General features: G+C 36.3%; 2 protein-coding genes across 5 annotated transcripts in view; both read left to right on the forward strand.

The window, feature by feature from the left end:
* LOC125674819 (uncharacterized) overlaps positions 1 to 1,584 on the forward strand; it is a 23,929-nt gene extending 22,345 nt beyond the window's left edge. For all 4 annotated transcript variants that reach the window (XM_056160144.1, XM_048912122.2, XM_048912121.2 and 1 more), the window contains one exon: positions 1 to 1,584. This exon is cut by the window's left edge and continues 25 nt beyond it. In XM_056160144.1, coding sequence (XP_056016119.1) covers positions 1 to 173 — 173 coding nt within the window. In that variant the 3' untranslated portion in view covers positions 174 to 1,584.
* A 12,565-nt stretch (positions 1,585 to 14,149) lies between these two features.
* On the forward strand, positions 14,150 to 14,974 carry LOC130052874 (craniofacial development protein 2-like). Its single transcript, XM_056159022.1, has one exon. It carries the CDS (start codon positions 14,150 to 14,152, stop codon positions 14,972 to 14,974), a length of 825 nt encoding a protein of 274 aa, XP_056014997.1.
* The last annotated feature ends 6,408 nt before the right edge of the window (positions 14,975 to 21,382 follow it).

Here is a 21,382-nt window from a genome sequence, read left to right on the forward strand (position 1 = left end):
AAAAATTGAGGGACTTGCAGCTGACCAATGGCCTGATTAATTGGACATCCTTGCCAGAGAGCGCCTCCAAACGTCACAACACTAGGAACTTCAGAGCTTGTCTGTGTGAAATGGTGGAAGATATTCTTAATTCAGAGAGAAGAGATATACATCGGGGAATCATCGAGGTCTGAATAGAGTGGACACCAGAATCATTAACAGTCACTAGAAGAATCTTAATGAGTTTTAATGTGAAGTTGATTTTTGATATGTAGCAAACACAAACACCATTTCCTCCAAAGGTTAGGAAACAGGTTACCTAGACTGCTTGCAATGTGAAAAAAAAAAAAAAAAGCTTTTATTTATATTTTGGATGCTTTGGAATTTTAATGTAACTGTTATCAATTCAAAATTAGGTTTATGTACAGTTATATTTTGATTTTAGAAAATATAAATCATATATTCTAAAGAAAAAATGCCGACTTTTAAAATTTGAAAGGTATCAGGATATGGGGCTCACGGCGGGTGTGACCGGTCAACAGGGGATGCTTACTCCTCCTAGGCACCTGATCCCACCTCTGGTGTGTCCAGGGGTCCGTGTTTGCCCAACTATCTATTTTGTATTGCTTGTAGGAGTTATGAGATTGATCACTGTTCGTTATCTTCACCTTGCATACAATATTCTACTTACATATTACATACAATCATCAAACTTTTAACATACTTAAATTATATGAGGCAATAGTAATAAATTACATATTTATGTCCCCTTCAAAGAAGAGGTGCATATTGCTTTGCACCTTTTGGTCGGTTGGTAGACCACACATGTTGCCCATTTAATATCCTGAGAACCAGTCATTTGATCATAATGATAGTAGGTTGGTTATAGGTAGAAGACCCCCATTGATTTTCGCGTCAAAACATCAAGGGTCCATCCTCTCTGGACATAGGAAAGATACTTTCCACTCAATATCTTGAGAATGCTTTATTTGATATACATCAAACTTGGTACATTGAAAAGAGGCATTGACCTTATTGATTTTGAGGTCACATAGTCAAAGGTGAAGGGCCAGTCTACTCTGGACATAGGAAGATATTGTATGCTCAATATCTGTAGAACCCTTTGCTTGACAGACATCAAACTTGGTACATCATAAGGAGTAGATGACTCCTATTGATTTCGGGTGCACATGGTCAAAGGTCAAGGATCACACTGGACATAGTAATATATTGTTTCCTATGTTTTAAGAATAATTTGATTGATTGACACCAAACTTTGTACACTGGTAATCCTTAGGAGTAGATTACCCCTATTAATTTTTAGGTCACATGGTCAAAGCAGGGTCAATCCCCCATGGACATAGGAAGATATTTTCTGCTTAATATCTTGAATTGTTTTGTCACTACTATCAATTAAATGATGCATGTGTTTAACCCGTTTCGCTTTTGCACCATGGGAATATAAATTTTACAAACTTTTCTTGTTAGATATGTATCCTATGTACATGTAGTACTGTAACTAAGCTGTACATCCTTTTCTTTTGAGTACGAATATCGGATTTAAAACAAGTCGTATTTTGACTACAATTACATTATAATACGTTCTCCTGTATTTTTGTTACTTACATGTAGCACATGAGAAAGTGAAAATGAATACATTCACCTAGAAGTCACGAACGTGTCCAGAAATGCCAACAATCTGGTAAATTATGTCTCCCATTTTTTCAGGGGGAGACATATTGTTTCTGTACTTTCCGTCCGTCCATCTGTCTGTCACAAAGTCTTGTGACGCTTCTCCTCCTATATGGCTTATCGGATAAACTTGAAACTTTGTACAATGTTTCATTACCATTTCTAGATGTGCATAATGTCGGGACAGGAGGATCCAATTATTTTCCTAAAAGTTATAGTGGATCTAAGAGAGGTGGAGGATGTAAAATATATTGTGAACACTTTTCCTATGGCTTATTGGATAGATTTGTAGTGGATCTAAGAGGGGTGGAGTATGTTCGAATAGCTTTGTGAACGTTTCTCCTCTTATATGGCTTATCCAATATCCTTGAAAGTTTGTATGATACGTCAATGTCATTTGCAGATGTGCATTTTGCAGGGACAGGAGGGTCCAATTGTTGTCCTTAAAGTTATAGTGGGTTTGATGGTTGGAGGGTGTAAAATAGTTTGTGAACACTTCTCCTATGTGGCTTATTGGAGTTCATACTGTCCATGTTCCTGCTCATGCTTTCTCCTCCCTAACATGCAGTACATTAAAAGGAGGTGGTTTCAATTGGAGCACTTCCAATTTGGGGAGCTGGGGAGACATTTGTTTTTCATAAAAACAATCTTTAGTTTAGAGCTGTTTTTCTCATGGCAGCTTCTGGTAAAGCAAGCAAAATTTCTCTCAAATTCTTTGGCTTTTAGCTCTCCAGTGCCGAAGACTCAAGTGAACTTTTCTGATTAAAATTTGTCGTCGGCGAATAATTTTCCCTTTTTCATCTTCCTCTCCAGAACCACTGGTTTAATTTCAACCAAACTTGGAACAAAGCATCCTTGCGCCACAATATAGGGGTTCAAAGTTTTACATGTAAATATATAAAGAAAATCTTCTCAAGAACCACTGGGCCATAAGAGTGGAAATTTACGTGAACACTTCCTGATATAGAGTAGACTCAAGTTTGTTCAGATCATGGCCCCCGAGGGTAGGGTGAGGCCACATTAAAGGATCAAAGTTTTACATGCTGATGTACATATAGGAAAATCTTATCCAGAACCACTGGGCAAATTTTAATCAAACTTCATCCTTAAAAAATCATCCTTAGTTAAAGGGGATTCAAGTTTGTTTAGATTAAGGGACTTGCCCCTTCAAAAAGGAGATAATAACAAAAATGCTAAAGTAGGATGGGGTAACTCCAAAATACTCTCAAGAACTACAGGACCCAAAACGCTGGAATTTATGTCAAAGTTTCCTGACAAAGCGGAGATTCAAGGTTGTAAAAATCATGACCCTTGGGGTTAGGTTGGGACCACAATAGGGGATCAAAGTTTTACATACGAATGTATAGGGTACCAAACTTGGCACAAAGCATCCTTAGATGAAATTTGTTAATATGAAAGGCTATACCCTTTTACAAGAGCATATGATAATTAATGAATTTGTAGTCAAATCGAATAATTAAGTTTGATAATTGAGGTTTTTGTCGTTACCTGTGAAAAGTTTTTTTCTGAACCAAGCTGCTTGTGTAATGATAGTTTTGTTCAAGCTTGTTTATTGCTAGGAATTGCTGCTCAAATAAGCGATGTTGCCCATGGGCCTCTTATTTAAGCAATGTATCCCAAAAATCTACTGTTAGTACGTCCATCAGCATTCTGCAACAGTTCTACCTAAAAGTGCTGGAGACTGGTCATGATACAATATGTAGCCTAGTGGTCAGGGAGCTTTCTTCACAACCGTAGGGTCCCAAATTCGCTTCTCGATCACTGCGCCGCATCAAACCTAAGATGTGTAATTAATGCTCCTTCGTCAAACGTCCGGCGTTATATTTTTATAAATTCTCACACTTAAATGTAATACATGCTCAAGATTTTTCGAGTATGTTTCGAAGCTTGCTCGGAGTTGTACTCGAAACAAACATGGCTGAATATGAGTACGGTAAAGGTTTTATAACTCCCAGGCCTGATCTGTTCCTTATTAGCACGATCAAGAATCCTCATTGCTACAGCCATGAGTATGTAAAATTTTGTGGTTCTTGGTTATAACTTTTGAACGATTAGTGCTAGGGCTTTTATATTTCACTCGTGTATTCCGTGTGAAAAGACCTCTCTTTGAGTACCAAAGTTTTCATTTTATCTCGTGACCTTGGGGTTATCTCTCTTATTTTTATAATCATTGCCATTATCAATATTGCTGTTATACGGAGGCATTTTGTTTTTCCCCACATTGCTGCTTTTGTTACTACTATTCTGTAAGTCAGTGTACAGCCACCACTTCAAGAAGTGTATTAATGTCACTGGCAGTACAGAAGCAGTGTTGGGGAGATATGTTCCCCCAAGAACGTTTACTTTTTACTGCTGACTTTACCAAAAGTTAGGAGTCTCACAGGTTTGTCGTCAAATGCGGCAATGTCTGAGAGTTGTGCTACTAAATGTAGCTATCTAATAAGATTATCCCGTTTTTATGTCGCGTTACATACATTAAACATATGACGTCACATCGTCACTAGCCACGTTTACTGAGTCCAGGAGTAGTCTCCCCTACCTCAGACATAGCCTGAACAGAGACAACAGGCGTGATTTGCGATGATGATGACATCAGAACATTTTATCGACTGCATGGGAAGGGGAGATACTTTTCGCCTTAGACATCCTATTAACTCCCTATCACAATGAAACATGCATTTTTACCTTTACATGGTGTAAATCCCACAGTAAATAAAGTTGGTTATTTTCGAAGCCGATGCAAAGAGCCACCGTTTCATATATCTTCTAAACACTGAAGAGTTCCGATATACTATTTTATGAGAGTTTGTACATGTACTTCGATTGGAAATACAGAACTTACTGATTGACGATTACTTTATACAAAGCATTTAAGCATAAAAATTAAAAGCAATAAATAGAAAATTGCAATTCTATTTGAAGGCGATCTAAGTTATCGGAACTCTTCAGTGTTGAGAAGGCGAAAAGTTGAAGCGGACAAGAAATTCAGATTAACCCATTTTAATCGCAACAAGCGGCTGAAGCTCGGGCAAGATTTCCCGAATCACTTGTGTGACACTGATCTGAGATTCGGAAGAGGCGTCAGTCCAAATATCCAGTCTCGGCGAATCTCGCTGAGATTAGCACTCGACGTTTTAAATATATATAGCGTCGTGACGATGCGAGAAATGAAACCTTGACAGAGTTACTGCTTGATGGTAGGGGTGTAGTTATGTTATATAGAACTTTTCGCCGAAAATTGCAAGCGATGCAGCTAGTTTAAAAAGAAAACCAAGTCAGTTACAACAGTACCGTGCCATAAGTGTAAGAGAAATATTAAATACCTCTCAGTAATTCCTTGTTTTACGCTCTTTCAGCCTCTTAGTCAGACAGTTGCATTTGATTGACATACCTCATTTTGGGATTCCCCTGACCCATGTGGGGCTATTTATAGAACGTCTAATTTATGCGTACCCGCTACTATTAACTCTTTATATAATCTGCTCACTGTTTCATTTTACATGCAAATGTTTTCAAGCATGTAATTAAGGGAAAGTTAATAACTTGAAAACTAATTAATCTGCTTTAAAGCTGTATGACCCGATGTTCATGTATTATTTTTGTACATAATTTATAGCAGATTAATTACTTTATAAAGTTATTAACTTTCCCTTAATTACATGCTTGAAAACATCTGCATGAAAAAGAAAACAGTGCGAATATTATTTAGAAAGTAAATATAGTGGCTACATATATAAATTATCACATAATAGACGTCTATAGATAGACCCACGCGCGTCAGGGAAATCCCAACATGGTGTATCAACTCATACGCAACTTTCTAGTTTTAAGGCTGAAAGAGCGTAAAACAACGAATTACTAAAAGGTATTTGATAGTTTTATTTCTATTAAACTTATGGTACGGCACTGTTATAACAAAATACACAGCTTTACACAGATAAAACCAGCGATGATCTGAAAGTTTGAACTGGTCACGTGACTGTCACTTGAAATGGCAGAGTGACGCGGTTATTTGTAAACATCGATTTAAAATCAAATTATTTGGGTTAAAACAGGTGAAATAATTTATGATATGTCGTACAGTCTCATAACTACATACGTGCGATGATTTAATAGCGTTTTTACGAGATGGAAAAAATATTGTAATTCGGACCATACAGCTTTAAAGTAGGTACATGTATATACAAAAATATTACATGAACATCGGGTCATACAGCATATACACTGCATACATGTATACTTATAAAACCAAAAGAGGTTGAATGATATGTTCATCTGCACGTAGTGGTTTGAATTCTGCGTGTATACAATGTACATTATGTACCTTTGAAACACGGGGACTTGACGGTTTAAATATACATTGTATATAATAAAACTTGTCTTCACGTGAATAGTTTGTTTACAGGAAGTGATTTTTAATTGTACATATTTAAAACGTCAAGTGCCTCAACAGATTGCAGGCAATATGTGATGCTCTTGTTATTTTTCTCGCATCCTCCTCGATTTAATCGCTCGCAATAGCTGTGTGGTAGGGCGTTCGCTTCTTGAGCGGGAGGTCTTGAGTTCGAGTCCCGCTCATGCCATGGTCACCTCAAGCCTAAGATTGCTCATTCACTAAACGCTCGGCATTTAGAAGTAAGAATCACGGGTCTTTCAGAATAATGACCTTGGTAATGGACAATACAATACGGAAACGGAGGTCCCGTGTCCCGGAAGGCGCAGGCACGTTAAAGAACCCTCACTGCTACGGCCTTAAGCGTTAAACATAGGTCTAAATTTATGGTATTTCATCTACAGCTGGTGACGTCTCAATATGAGTAAAAAATCCTCGACAGGATGCAAAACAAACAATCAACCAAACCTCTATATCTACAAAATTCTTGAAAACAATATATTATATTTCATTTAGTGTACGCCATACATGCAACTGCTGTGGGGTAACAAATTTTTTTTGACAACAGCACATATTTGTACTCTATCGAGGTTATCTTTCTTTACTCTGTCTAGGCTGCACCTACTACTAGTAACTGGATAACAGTCTGCCGTTTTCAATAGACATTTAGTACATGATTTCAGTTTCCAAATTTTAAAGGGGAAGGCAGCCCGAATAAAAATTGCATCATAAATGACAGGATTAATTTTATGATAAAAATGTGTCATACTATTCTGTTGATATACGGCCTAGATAAGCTTCAGTACTAATTTGAAAACGTTAAAAATTGAAATTTCCGCTATCTATAGAGGCTGCCATGATGTGGAACTCTCACAAAAATCAATAATATTGACGTCACAACATCTGTTCCGGTTTTGATGAGATTCTGAGGTCACCAAAGATGTGCATGTTGTAAATTTTACGAATAAATAGGTTGATATCTTATCCTGTCAAGCAGTTATTTACAGTATTGTGAAGGGGGAATGTGAAAAAAGTTGGGGGGTTTTCTTCCGAAATTCCTGACCCAACCAAGTTATCTGAAAGAAAAGACTATGTAAACTGTGGATCCATCATTTGCGTAATGTACCGTCAGCCTGGTCTGCGACTCGACTGAACGTCTTTTCTTAATTTTTTATTGTGAAAGAACAGGCTCAAATCTATACCAATCTTAACCGTCCGTGACTTCTTATGGTTACATTGCTGCTGATTAAATAAACCGGAACCGACAGTGTGACGTCATAAATCAAACTTCAATGGCCGCTCTCTTAGCGGCGGGAAATTTAAATAAATGATAGATTAATGTATTTCCACCCCACCCCCCGTGACGTCATAATATTTTGCAAAGTCAATGATTTAATAAAATTTATGCATGACAGGAACATACACTGTAAATATTGTTGGAGTCTTTTCTAATAGTTATTGTAAAAAAAAAAATCTTGTTAATCAGAATGTAAAACTTATACGGTACCAATTTTGATGCACCAGATGCGCATTTCGACAAATAATGTCTCTTCAGTGATGCTCAACCGAAATGTTTGAAATCCGAAATAACTATGAAGTTTTAGAGCTAAATATAGCCAAAAACAACGTGCCAAAAAAGTGGAGCCAAATTCGTCCAAGGATTTCAAAAGTTTAAGTTATATATGAATAATCAATTATAGGTTTCAAAATATTGAATCCAATGGCAACAACTCTGTCTTCATTGAATCATTTATCAAGTCCAATATGCGATAGATTTCCTTTATTTTTCACAAACATTTTGTATATTTTTTAAAAAAACAGTTTCATGAAATTGTTATTAATACTGTTTTATCGTCACAAGCAGTTTTTGTGAAATTTTGATAATGCTGTTTAAGGAAAATTGCAATTTTCTGACGTTGATAACAGGTATATTGTGCTACTTGATAAAAAAATTCATTAATGCCGCAACATACCCATTTTATCATTTTTATTTGTTACTAGGATATATTATTTGAAGAATCAAAAATCAAATATAAGATTGAACCCATAAATCCAGAGGTGTGGAAGTACCTTAATATTGATTTAATCGTTAAGAAAGGTTTTTTGTTGTTAAAGACTGTCATTTACGATATCAGTAAGTAATATTTTATTCATAAAAGCAACAATGTTGTTAGGATTGTCTTTCCCTTTAACTCAACTTCGTGTGAATTATTCAAATGGATGCTCGTACATTTTGCAAGGGTATATTTTACGGAATTAGAATTTCTATTATTCTCTTTTCTCACCGGAAATTATCTTGGTGGTTAAAAAATAACCTCCTAATTAAGAATGTGTTTGAAATATATCCTTTCCTAGTTTCATATTTAAGCACCCTGTTTAGAAAAAAAAAAGTATATGCTATCGAATGAACTTGGGCATATGTTTGCGATTTAGTGTTTTTGTCTTTATTGTGGTACAAATCATAGTAAAATTTACATTGTAATATACAGTGTATATGAAAGCCTTATTTTTACTACAGATACCGAAAACAATCAGGCCCACGACAGGGTACCATGATGATTAATGAAAATAAGAAATATAGTACAGTATGAAATTCAACTAACAGAGATATAAATGAACTGAGAAGTTTGCAAAAGTACAATCGTCAGACTTTACGCACAAGTATAAACATACATATTTCATGAAGCACACTAGAGCTTCTATGGGTGCGATTAAAGCAACACTTGTAACATCAGAGCTAAATTTGTGCATGCTCAGATATTGAACTCCATATATCAAAATACAATGCAGAGTAGTGTGTATATATCACGGTGAACAGAAACACAAGAAATCAGGGCCGTAAATTACATGGAGGTGGAGGAGGCAGCTGCCTCCTCCAACTTTTGAGCCAAAAAAAATTAAAATTTAAAGTTCATTAGAATTTATGTTGTTTCCAATAACTAAGAACATGATACCTCCCTTAAAAAGCATTCCAAATCTTTCTTTTAGAATGAGTTAGTCAAGTAACATCTTAGAAGGCCCTAGAATCAAGGATTTTGCACGAAACGTGTTCAGTGTGCACAAAATGTGCTCAGCGTCTGGGGGCCTGGGCGGCCCCCAGACCCCCGCCTAATTTCCTGCCTCCTCCAAATTGAAGGTTAATTTACGGCCCTGGAAATGCTCTTTTTATCCACATTTATTGTCAATGAACTTACAGCAATTGATTGTTGTTATTTTATGCATTCTAGGTGTCATATACTCACTTTCAATTGCACATTGTTAAATAGCTACAGAAACCGCTAGAGTTGTATCAGAAATTCAGCATCTCACGGTCTGTGCAGTGTGTCGTAAATCCTGTGCAAAGTTTCCCTTTAATTTTCAGTTCGATTCTACAACTAAAATTAAGAAATTTCAAGATAATATTTTGTACCTTGCTTTTTATCGATGCTGTACATGTCTGATACAAAATATAAGCAAAAGTAACCTTCACACTGCGTCTCTTCCTTAAACGCCGCCATTTTGAAACGCTTTTACTATTATTTGCTAAAAAAGAAAGTGTACTCACGGAACATGAATTGAACATCATTGTGGAAATTTAGACATTTTATTTACAACTCTTGTTACCCGTGTAAACTCGTGTCGATTAATCAAATTCAAACTTTCTAAACTGATTTTTTTCCCGTAGCTGTACATGTCATACCCCCCCCCCCCCCCCCCCCTGAATTATAGCCACACACATATGTAGATTGTGTAGGAGGTTCGTCATTTCATTTTATGCAGAGGACTAAAACAAGGGCCATGTGCTCTCAGAAAATATTTATTCACATTTGCTTCCTACTGCGAAAATAAGTCGAAAATACTCGGGGGATCAGTTTTAAAACCTTTTGAGTCATTTAACATCATTTATTAGATTGAAGCAATTCAAAAGTCCAAAACGATGAAACATTTTTCTACAATGGGAGGGAGCTTGAGACGGTTGATAAATTTAATTATCTAGGAATGTTATTTAATTATAATGGAAAGTTTAACATTACACAAAAACATGTAGCAGATCAAGGGAGGAAAGCGTTTTTTTGCAATTAACAGTAAACTAAGGAAATACCAATTTAACATTAAAAGTAAGTGTTCTGTTTTTGATACATATGTAAACAGTGTTTTAAATTACGGATGTGAAGTTTGGGGTTTTCATAAAGCCAAAGATGTTGAAAAATTACACGCATTATTCTGTAAAAACGTTTTAGGGGTAAAGAAAAGTACGTGCAATAGCTTAGTGTATTATGAATTAGGAAGATTTCCCCTGCATATCATTAGAAAATCAAGAATCCTTAAATATTGGATAAAATTAAAGAATTCAGATAATTGTATTTTGCGAGCGTGTTTAGAAGACAGAGAAAATTTAAATGATCCTTGGGTTAATGACATACGAACTGAATTAAATCGCTTAGGTCTTGGATACATTTTTAATGAAAGTATTATTGATAAACCTACACAAAAAATATTAGAGCAAAGATTTTTTGATTTACATAAGCAAGAAATGTTTTCTGCAATTAGAAAGTCATCACGAGGGGAATACTATCAATATATAGCAGGCAATTTTGGATTACAGTATTATTTATCTAAATCATTGAGTGAAATACATAGAAAAACTATAACTAGATTCAGACTATCCTCTCACAATCTTAATATAGAATCAGGTCGATACAAAAATGAACTTAGGAACAATAGAATATGTACATTGTGTGATTTAAAAGACGTAGAGGATGAGTTTCACTTTATCTTGAAATGTCCAAAATACCAAGAAATACGCAATTTATATATCAAAAAGCATTATTTTAGACGTCCAAATTTTCAAATTAATTCAATTATTAAGTGTACAAAATGTAAAAGAATTGCGAAACTTAGGAAAATTTTTATTCCTAGCAGAGAAAATAAGAAAGGATAATTCATAATTGTAATTACACCCCATTTCTTTTTCTCATTTAACACAATTTTTTTTTTCTATTTTTATTTTCATACAACTCTCACGCAAACACCTATATTACAAATATTATCTTTTATACTTATATGTATGTGTATGCTGATCTATAGCTCTGATTATGTGTATGTTGTTCACCTTATATTTCATTATGTATAAAATTGTATATCTGATGTGCCAGATGGCACAAAGAAATAAACTGAACTGAACTGATATTTAGAACTCTCGATTTACTCACGTCCTGAACAAACCAACACGAAGCATACAATCACCATTCGCATTTCTTAATCGATTTAAAGATATACACGTAGATAGCATGACTATGTCCTTAATGATAAACGTGCTCTACTTTCATAAGGCAATATTCAATCAAAATTCAATCTCGCAAAATCGAATTCTTTGATTCTATTTGTGTGCACTGTTCTCTCTTCAAACATTGAAACAAAGGTACAAAGGTACATAAGACCGTACGCCTGCGTTGAGTAAAGGCGCGTCGTTTGAGTGGAAGTCCTTGTATTCAAATATTTATCTCATGGGGAAAAAAATAGCTGCACTAAAAGTGCATTTTCAGTAGTAATTAATTGTTAATTTGACAGGAGTTTAAGCTGATCAAAGTAGACGTAGCTCGATTTGGGTCCATTCATGTTGAAAAAGAAATGATCTCCTTATTATAGCCATTTTAGCTCGCCTGGGTTCAAAGCTTAATTGAATTTTAACAGCTCGCATAATTACCTTCTCGAAAACGAGTACATGTCACGTCATTGATGGCTGAAAGAGATAGTAAAGCTCATTTTGATGTTTTGTTATATCCCCACCCCGCAAAAGGGGGGGGGGGAGGGGTTATATCTAAATCAGCATGTCCGTCCGTCCGTCTGTCTGTAGATATGGTTTTGTTGGTGCATGATCTAGAAAGCTAGTGCATGGCTTTTTCTGAAATTTGTACACTCATTACTCATCATATGGTGATTCGTACCTGGTATTTTCCTTTTGATTGGACAATTTTTCTTCAGTTTACGGGCTTTTTTTCTACTTATGGACACAGTTATCTTTTAAACAAAAAGGAGAATTTTTTAACTTAAAATCCATGAAGAGATTTTATTCCAACGTTGTAGATTTGCAAATACATTGTTTTCGGCTGAAGTTATGCATTTCTTATTTTGAATTAAAATATTTGAAATATTACAAAGTTATGCTAATTTCTAGTTTGTCTAGGGTCTTTTTGTCTGGAGAATATTTCAAAAACAATAAAGGTATGGATCAGACCTTTACATACATTTTTAAGTGAAATAACATTTATGAACTTTACATTTTGATTTTTAATATTTCCATTTTCTGATTGCATGACTATTTCCATTTTTTGAATGCATGAATATTTCCATTGTCTATACTCCCGTGGGGATCCGGGTTAGAATAGGTCCTCAGTACCCCTTGCTTGTCGTAAGAGGCGACTAAATCGGGCAGTCCTTCGGATGAGACCGCAAAAATCGAGGTTCCGTGTCACATCAGGTGTAGCACGATAAAGATCCCTCCTTGCTCAATGGACATAACCGCCGAGCATAGACCTAAATTTTGCAGCCCTTCACCGGCAGTGGTGACGTCTCCATATGAGTGAAACATTCTCGAGTGGGACGTTAAGCAATATAAAATCAATCAATCCATATTCTATATATCCATTTTCAAAGGTCAGTTCTAGATTTTTACTCTCAACTTAAATCATCTTATTCTTTTCTAATATGATTTTTTTTTAAAAAAGGTATGTGGATGATATCTTTTAACTTTGAAATGACTATTGAAATGCCTAACATCCATTAAAACTCCCCTTGTACATATTCTAAGTATGTTTGTGTAAATATACGCCTGAATGTGGCACGCACTGCGCAGTTTGACTATGACGTCACGTTATGCCGTTAATATCCCTTTTCACTCAAAATACTCCAAAATAGACGAGAATTCATCAATATTGTTATCTAAGGTGAAGGAGTGCAATATCAGCATGCATTTCTTAACTGTTCAATATTAAACCCGTCTTAAATGCATGAAGCAAACTGATTTTGTGAATGGGGACATCATAATTTATGTGCAGTAAAACATTTTGTTTAAATAAATGAATATGATATCAATTACCGGCTGTGTCAGATTCGGAGGACCGTCGTCTTATTTACTTAGTTACGGTAACGTCAATATTGAACGCTCATACTCGGAATGTTTCGGGCGCACACAATTTACGCAATGCAAAGTTAGCGTTCAATAAATTTTCAGGATATTGAACGCTAACATTCTCTAGATTTTACGCAGATTTCATAATAGACTATTTCTTAGCTATAATATGTATACGGTGTGACCGTTGGACCGAGCGAAGCATGTAATGGTCATTGGAGTGTCCCAAGTGGTAATCATAATTCCGTTAAGTACAGTTAAGTAAGTAAAATATATATTTTTAATGAAATTTTCCTTGCGCTAAAAACCCAGTAAGATCTCAATATTCAAGGGGTTTATATGGGGAGAACAGTTTTACAGGATCCGCCTATTCATTGAACGCGGGAAATAAAACGCAAGGCGACGTCAATTGTGCATTGTGACGTCACATTTAGCCTCAAAGCAAACAATTATAAACAACAATAATACATTCCGTATGCAATGAAAAGGGCCGTTATAAAACTAAACAAATTTAACCAATAAATTCAAAATGGTAAAAAAGTAACCGTAATTTTATCGTATATTCTTATTCAAAGAAACTCATGAACTCGTTCATCTATTTAGTCGTGTTACGGTGTTATATGTAATTATATGCTAAAACCTGTTATACTGATAATTATACTATTCATTTTGAACAAATTGGGTGTTTAAATTACGAATTGCACGTCAGAGTCTTCTATTATTGGCATTCAAAATAAAACACGAATAACTGTTGAAGCAGGTAATGAAAAAATAAATGGCGGCGCCCATATGGATTACGAAAATTTAAGTGAACGTATATAGAGATTATCTCTTTTTCTTTTGCTGAATTTGACTTCTTTCTTTACATACGTGTTACCTTTAGAGCCTTGCTTCGCGGGCGGGCCTTCGGTATAATGAATATATCTATATTCACGGTATTGATTACGGAAACTATGAACAAGTCAATAAGAAGTCGTGGGGTAAGCATAGCTATCGAACATACTCCAAAGGATGATTTCATAGCGGACAGAGATGCAAGCATGATGTCTACGGGCCAAAGCCGAAAGGAAGTTCGCGGACAGAGGGATATGCTAGCAAGCCCCAAAAACATCGTCAGGTTGGGATCATGGAACGTAAGAACTATGTACTCCACTGGAAAAACCGCACAAGTAATAGCAGAAATGAAGAGATACCACCTAGATATACTTGGAATAAGCGAATGCAGATGGACAGATTCTGGAAAAATCAGAACCCAGACAGGTGAAACGATACTGTATTCTGGAAGGAAAGATAACCATCACAGTAATGGAGTTGCTATTGCTATATCAAAGGAGAAAGCCAAGACATTATATGAATGGTCACCCATTAACGACCGCATCATAACTGCCAGGTTCTGGTCAAACTATATAAAAACAACATTGATACAAGTGTATGCACCTACCAATGATGCAGACGAGGAATCAAAAGATAATTTTTACGAACAACTACAGGGAGTCATAGACAACACTCCACGCCATGATATTATAATTCTAACTGGCGATATTAATGCAAAAGTAGGTAACAAACAGGAAGGAGAGGATGGAATTGTTGGAAAGTATGGTTTACACTCGGAAAGGAACGATAATGGAGAAAGATTTGCATCATTTTGTGCCATCAACAACTTGGCAATATCTACAACAATGTTTAAACATAAAGACATACACAAGCAGACATGGACTTCACCAAATGGTCAACACAAGAACCAGATAGGACCATGTAGCAGTGAATGGGCGCTTTAAAAGATCTGTATTGGATGTCAGAGCACAACGAGGTGCAGATGTCGGATCTGACCACAATTTAGTCATCACAAAAGTAATGCTTAAACTGCACAAAATAGGAAAGAAACCAACATCTTCAACAAGATTCGAGACATGCAAACTTAAGGTACCAGAAGTTCGGAAACAATTCCAAATAGAACTGAGGAATATATTTAATGCACTTAGTGAAGACAACACCATAGGTCCCAATCCTGATGATATAGAGGAAAGATGGAACAACATTTAAACTGCATATAATGAAACTGCCATAAACGTACTTGGGTATAGAAAAAGGAAAAACCAGGAATGGATAAGCCAGGGCAGTTGGAAAAAGGTAGAAGAGAGGCGAGTTCTAAAGGGCAAAGTAGAAAGTGCAAGATCAGAGAGATTAAGAGCTAGACTAAAAGAAAAGTATGGGGACAAAGACAAAGAGGTGAAAAGAAGTTTTAGAAAAGACAAACGACAATGGGTATACGACATGGCGAATGAGGCACGAGAGGCAGCAAACATCGGAAACATGAAAACTGTATATGATGTAACCAAATTTTTGTGCAACGAACGTCCAAAAACTGTTGAGGCAGTAAAAAACAAGGAAGGAAATCTCTTGACTAAAGAGGAAGATATAAGAAAAAGATGGATGGAACACTTCAGCGAAGTGTTAAATAGACCAGACCCTATTGATCCTTTCTGAAATACTAACAGGGGGGTCCATCGAATTAGACATAGAAACAGGTCCACCAACAGAAGATGAGATAAGGAGAGCATTGAAAGAAATGAAATTAGGCAAAGCCCCAGGTGTAGATAACATCACTGTAGAAATATTGAAATCAGACATAGAAACAACTGTCAAGGAACTACACAAACTATACAACATTGTCTGGACAACTGGAAAAGCTCCCAAAGCTTGGAGAAGGGGACTTATAATAAAGTTAGCAAAGAAAGGTGACCTGACAAACTGTGGAAATTGGAGAGGAATCACACTAATAGCAACAACTGCCAAAATAATGGGGAAAATAATAATAAAAAGAATTGTACTTGGTGTAGACAGACATTTGAGAATGGAACAAGCTGGATTCAGGGCAGGAAGAGGCACTACGGAACAGATATTTGTCCTACGTAATATTCTAGAACAAGCTATAGAATGGAACTCCAACCTCTATCTATGCTTCGTCGATTTTGAAAAAGCCTTCGACAGCGTACACAGGGAAACCCTTTGGAAGATCATGAAATCTTATGGAATACCAGACGTAATAATCAGTATGGTTAAATTAATGTATGAAGACAGTGAATGCGCAGTTGTCGATGGGAATGGTACAACAGAATGGTTTAATGTTAAATCTGGTGTCAAACAAGGATGCAACATGTCGGGTTTCTTGTTCCTCCTGGTAGTTGACTGGATAATGAAAAAGACAATAGCATATAACAACTCAGGCATAAGATGGAATATGACAACAAAATTAGACGATCTAGATTTTGCAGACGATATCGCTTTATTATCCAGCAGCAAAGATCAAATACAACAAAAACTGAACTCTCTAAACAGATATGCAGCTAGAACAGGTCTAAAAATCAATACAGGAAAAACCAAAGTTATGCGTCTAAATGCTGCAAACATCACACCAATAACCATCAATGGGAACAACATAAACGATGTGGATGAGTTCATTTACCTAGGAGCAACAGTAAGCAAGACAGGAGGTACTAATGAAGATATAAGAAGAAGAATTGGTCATGCAAGAGTAGCATTCCATAAGCTACGCAAGATCTGGAGCAATAACCAACTCAACAGAAAAACAAAAATGAAGCTCTTCAGCTCAAATGTAATAGCTGTGTTATTGTATGGCAGTGAGACCTGGAAAATGACAAAAGGGGACGAAAAACTTGTAGATACCTTCCAGCACAAATGTCTTAGGAAAATCTTAAAGATCTACTGGCCAATGAAAATATCAAATGTAGCAGTTAGAGAGATAGCAGGAGTAGCAAAGATCAGCACTATGATAAAAACACGCAGATGGCAGTGGATTGGACATGTGCTACGGATGGATAAAAGAACACACCCATATGTAGCCCTTAGTTGGACACCAGAAGGAAAAAGAAAGAGAGGAAGACCGAAGGAAACGTGGAGAAGAACAATAGAAAGAGAGAGGAAAGAACTAGGTTTTGGGTCATGGACAGAGGCAGCAAGATCAGCCCAGGATAGAAGTAAATGGAGAGGACTTGTTCATGGCCCTATTCTCCACGAGGAGAGAAGGAATTAAGTCAAAGTCACGGTATCACAGAATTCGGGCCCAAAACGGGCTTGGCCGCTGTGGGTAGATTGATTCGGTGTAGATAGGGTATTTGCAGTCCGTGTGACGTCCACGTTTGATATGACGTAGTGTAGTTTCATGTCATTTGGCCTTTCTGGTCGCCCCTTTTCGCGTCATAAGAGTTGATTGTATTGATTACACATAAATTGAATGAACAAGAAATGTTTGTAAAACATGTACATGTATGCACCCCGTGGTGCAAAATTGAAAAGGGTTATACGCATTTATCATTTATTGATAGTGCCAAAACAATCCTATATCGAGCAGACAATATCTTACTATGTCCAAAGTGGATTGACCTTTGACCATGTGACCTAACAATTAATATAGGTCATCTACTCTTTAGGATGTACCAGTGTATCAAATTTGATGTCAATCAAGCAAATAATTTTTAAAATATTGGAGACAATATGTTACCATGTCCAGTTTGACCCTTGACTTTTGACTATGTAAACCCCATATTAATGGGAGTCATCTACTCTTTATGATGTACCAGTGTACCAAGTGTGATGTCTGTCAAGCAAAGTGTTCGAAGATATGGAGCGGAGAGTGTCTTCCTAGTCCAGTTTGACTCCTGAACTTCAACCATATGACCTCATAATCAATACGGTGGCCATCTACTTCTTAGGATGTACTGGTCAGTGTGATGTCAAAGAAAGGGTTCACAAGATATTGAGCAGACAGTGTCTTCCTATGTCCAGATTGGATTCATCCTTTGCCTCTGACCTTTTGATCTGAAAAGTAATCCTCTTCTGCTGATGACCAGCCCACATGTGAAATATCATTACGATCAAGTGAATGGTTCTCGAGACATTGAGCGGAAAACATGTGGTCTACCGACTGACCAACATACCGACCGACATTATAACCGACCGACAGGTGCAAAGCAATATGTCCCTCTTCTTTGAAGGGGGCATAAAATATTGGTCCCGAGTTTCTTAGATTCTCATTTGCATGAAAAAGACTGGTCTAAGCTTACTGTGTTTTCCAAGGAAGCAAAACTTATGGGAATATGAAGCAATTGTTGATAAATGCATAAAATTGTTATTTTTAAAGGTTTTTTTTTTTAACAGAAAATGATTTGTATGAGTTAATTGGACTCATTTTAATTCTTTCAAAAATTTGGAACAAAATGACCTTTACTAGTCCGCTCACATATTGTTAACCACTTCCACCCCTGCCCGGGGTTGAACTCACGACCTGCGGAACCAAATCTCCTAGCAGAGTGCGACCAGCGCGCTAGACCACTCGATCGTCTTGGTAAGTCCTAAGACATTTGAATTCTCGTCGTGCTGTCACTCGCTACATGGTCATTGAGAATGGAAATGACGAGCGGAAAGGACGGTAAACCCTTGTCTAGAGAAGAAGCGTACCTGGAGTGTATTCAATGTGTTCCTCTACCTTATTATGTTAATTGTTTCAAAGTCAAGTCTTGTATTTATCCGTTTTCCTAAAATATGGTGGATAAAATGTTTATGCAGAACTTCCCCTAAGTATACAGTTTGCACCATTCGGCTGATACACAGGTTGTGCGTGTTGTTCGTTTAATTTAACTTTTCTCGCGATTTTGTCATCTTTGGAAACCCTGTCTGGAAAACGTAACCTCTATATGGATTTTAAATAAGAATTTTGGTGGATCATGATTCCACAAATATATACCTGTAACCAGCAAGCTGATATTGGTTTGTAAATATTTTTAATACCCCGCCTCATCCCCGTTTTTGCGGGGAAGGGGGGGGCGGAATCGTAAAGTGCCTGCCTCAGTTTCTGATTGGTTGAACAGAAAACCCAATGTCAGCAGAACAGTGCATGCGTGTTAAACAACCAGAGCAGGGGTGTGAAACTGTCCGGATAATAAATTTGAGGAATTTGAATTCGACAGAAAGGTACAATCGTTTACATTGTGTGCCTGGGACCCATGACGCTTGTTTTATCATGAAAAGTGACGATAACGAACAGTGATCAATCTCATAACTCCTATAAGCAATACAAAATAGAGAGTTGGGCAAACACGGACTACTGGACACACCAGAGGTGGTATCAGGTGCCTAGAAGGAGTAAGCATCCACTGTCGACCGATCACACCCGTGAGCTCTATATCTTGATCAGGTAAACGAAGTTATCCGTAGTCAAAATCAGTGTGCCAAGAACGGCCTAACAATCGGTATGAAACACGTCAGACAGCATTTGGCCCAGTGGTAGGTTGTATTGACGAACTAGATCGTTATAACGACCATAGAATTTCGAAATGCTGACTCTAAACGAGACTGTTGGAACTCCTGCACCATCAACTTGTTTATCAGTAGCTTGTCTCGATTTAAAAACTGACCACACGCAGAACAAGCTCTTGCGTATCGAATCAGTTGAGAGATATAAACACCATATGCAGGTGATAATGGAATATTGCTACATAGATATGGAAAGTTGACGATGGAGAAGCTGAAATCACCCCGTTTATCATAAAGTTGAGTTGTTAGTTTGCCGTCAATATCTACTTTCAATAAAACTAGGCTGAAGCTAGCTTCAATAAAATGTCTAAGTATGAAGCAGAAGTGGACGGTTCTGTGGTGTCTTTTATTTCGAGTTCACTGGGGTATATCGAATCGACATATGGATGAAAGTTATTTAGGCCTAGAAGTACAACTCTCATCTCTATATACCTGTAATACAGCGTGTTCCGGATATATTGAATTTCAGGGGACCGACCGGTACCGTTCATTATATCCACAGCCCAATATAGTTAATGTTGAACTATGTAAATAATGTAACTGGAAAGTGATTTTACTTCAGTATAACATATAGTTCAATACAAACGACTTCAATATAACAGATATTTCAATATAAACGACTTCAATGTAACAAATAGTTCAATATAACAGGTAGTTCAATATAACAAATAGTTCAATATAAACGACTTTAATATAACAGATAGTTCAATATTCAAACGACTTCAATGTAACAAATAGTTCAATATAAACGACTTCAATTTAACAGATAGTTCAATATAACAAATAGTTCAATATAAACGACTTTAATATAACAGATAGTTCAATATAAGCGACTTCAATATAACAGATTGTTCAATATAAGCGACTTCAATATAACAGTTCAAAAGAGTGACTTCAATATATCAGATATTTCAATATAAACGACTTCAATATAACAGATAGTTCAATATAACAAATAGTTTAATATAACAGATAGTTCAATATAACAAATATTTCAATATAAACGACTTTAATATAACAGATAGTTCAATATAAACGACTTCAATATAAGTGAAGTAGTACATTGCACTAATTGGATGATATAAATGTATGTTGGTTATACATTTGAGAGTGGTATGTCATATTACCCTAACTGCCTCGGGATTATTAACCCAGGCGAGCACAACGGCTCATGCATATTTCATGAGGTTCTTTAATGTACGTGGATCTGACTCATAATCCCCAGTCTTGAAGAACAAAAACCAATGGTTATGCAATTCACTCTTCTTCTTGTTTTTTTTTCTTTTTTTTTTCTTTCTTTTTGAAAGCCGGAATTATTAATTTTTGTCATGAGATTCTTTTAATCATTCAGTAAAACGGAAACTAGTGTCCTGTGATCCCACAAAAATTTCTCGTGTAATTGAAATTTTCTTCTGCTATAATGTTCATCTGTTTTCTGTTACTTTGTACTTTTTTTTTTTATCAATTTCGAAGGAGCACGATAACTAAACTGGCCGGTAACTATTGCATGGGACAATTTTGTCTGTCACTTTTGTCTTGTTGGAATATGGTAATTAATATTCAGGTAAGCACTGATGTTCTCCACAGAATGCAATTATGTCTATAATAATTCTAGTCCATCGCACTGAGACAAATAAATGACCACTCACTGCATACACTCACCGTGTACACAGTTTGGGAGGATGCTTGGCAAGGCAAACACATCATTTTAACAAACTGCAAATTTGCTGCTATGAAATGAAGCTTCCTGAAGATCTTGGGATCTCTATAATTGGGAGATTCCGACTCCGTCCTCAATTTGACTCCAGGGATAGTCTGGGACATAATCACATCGAATCTTATATTACCTCTAT

This window comes from Ostrea edulis, chromosome 3, assembly GCF_947568905.1.
Source record: "Ostrea edulis chromosome 3, xbOstEdul1.1, whole genome shotgun sequence".
Taxonomy (NCBI): Eukaryota; Metazoa; Mollusca; class Bivalvia; order Ostreida; family Ostreidae; genus Ostrea; species Ostrea edulis.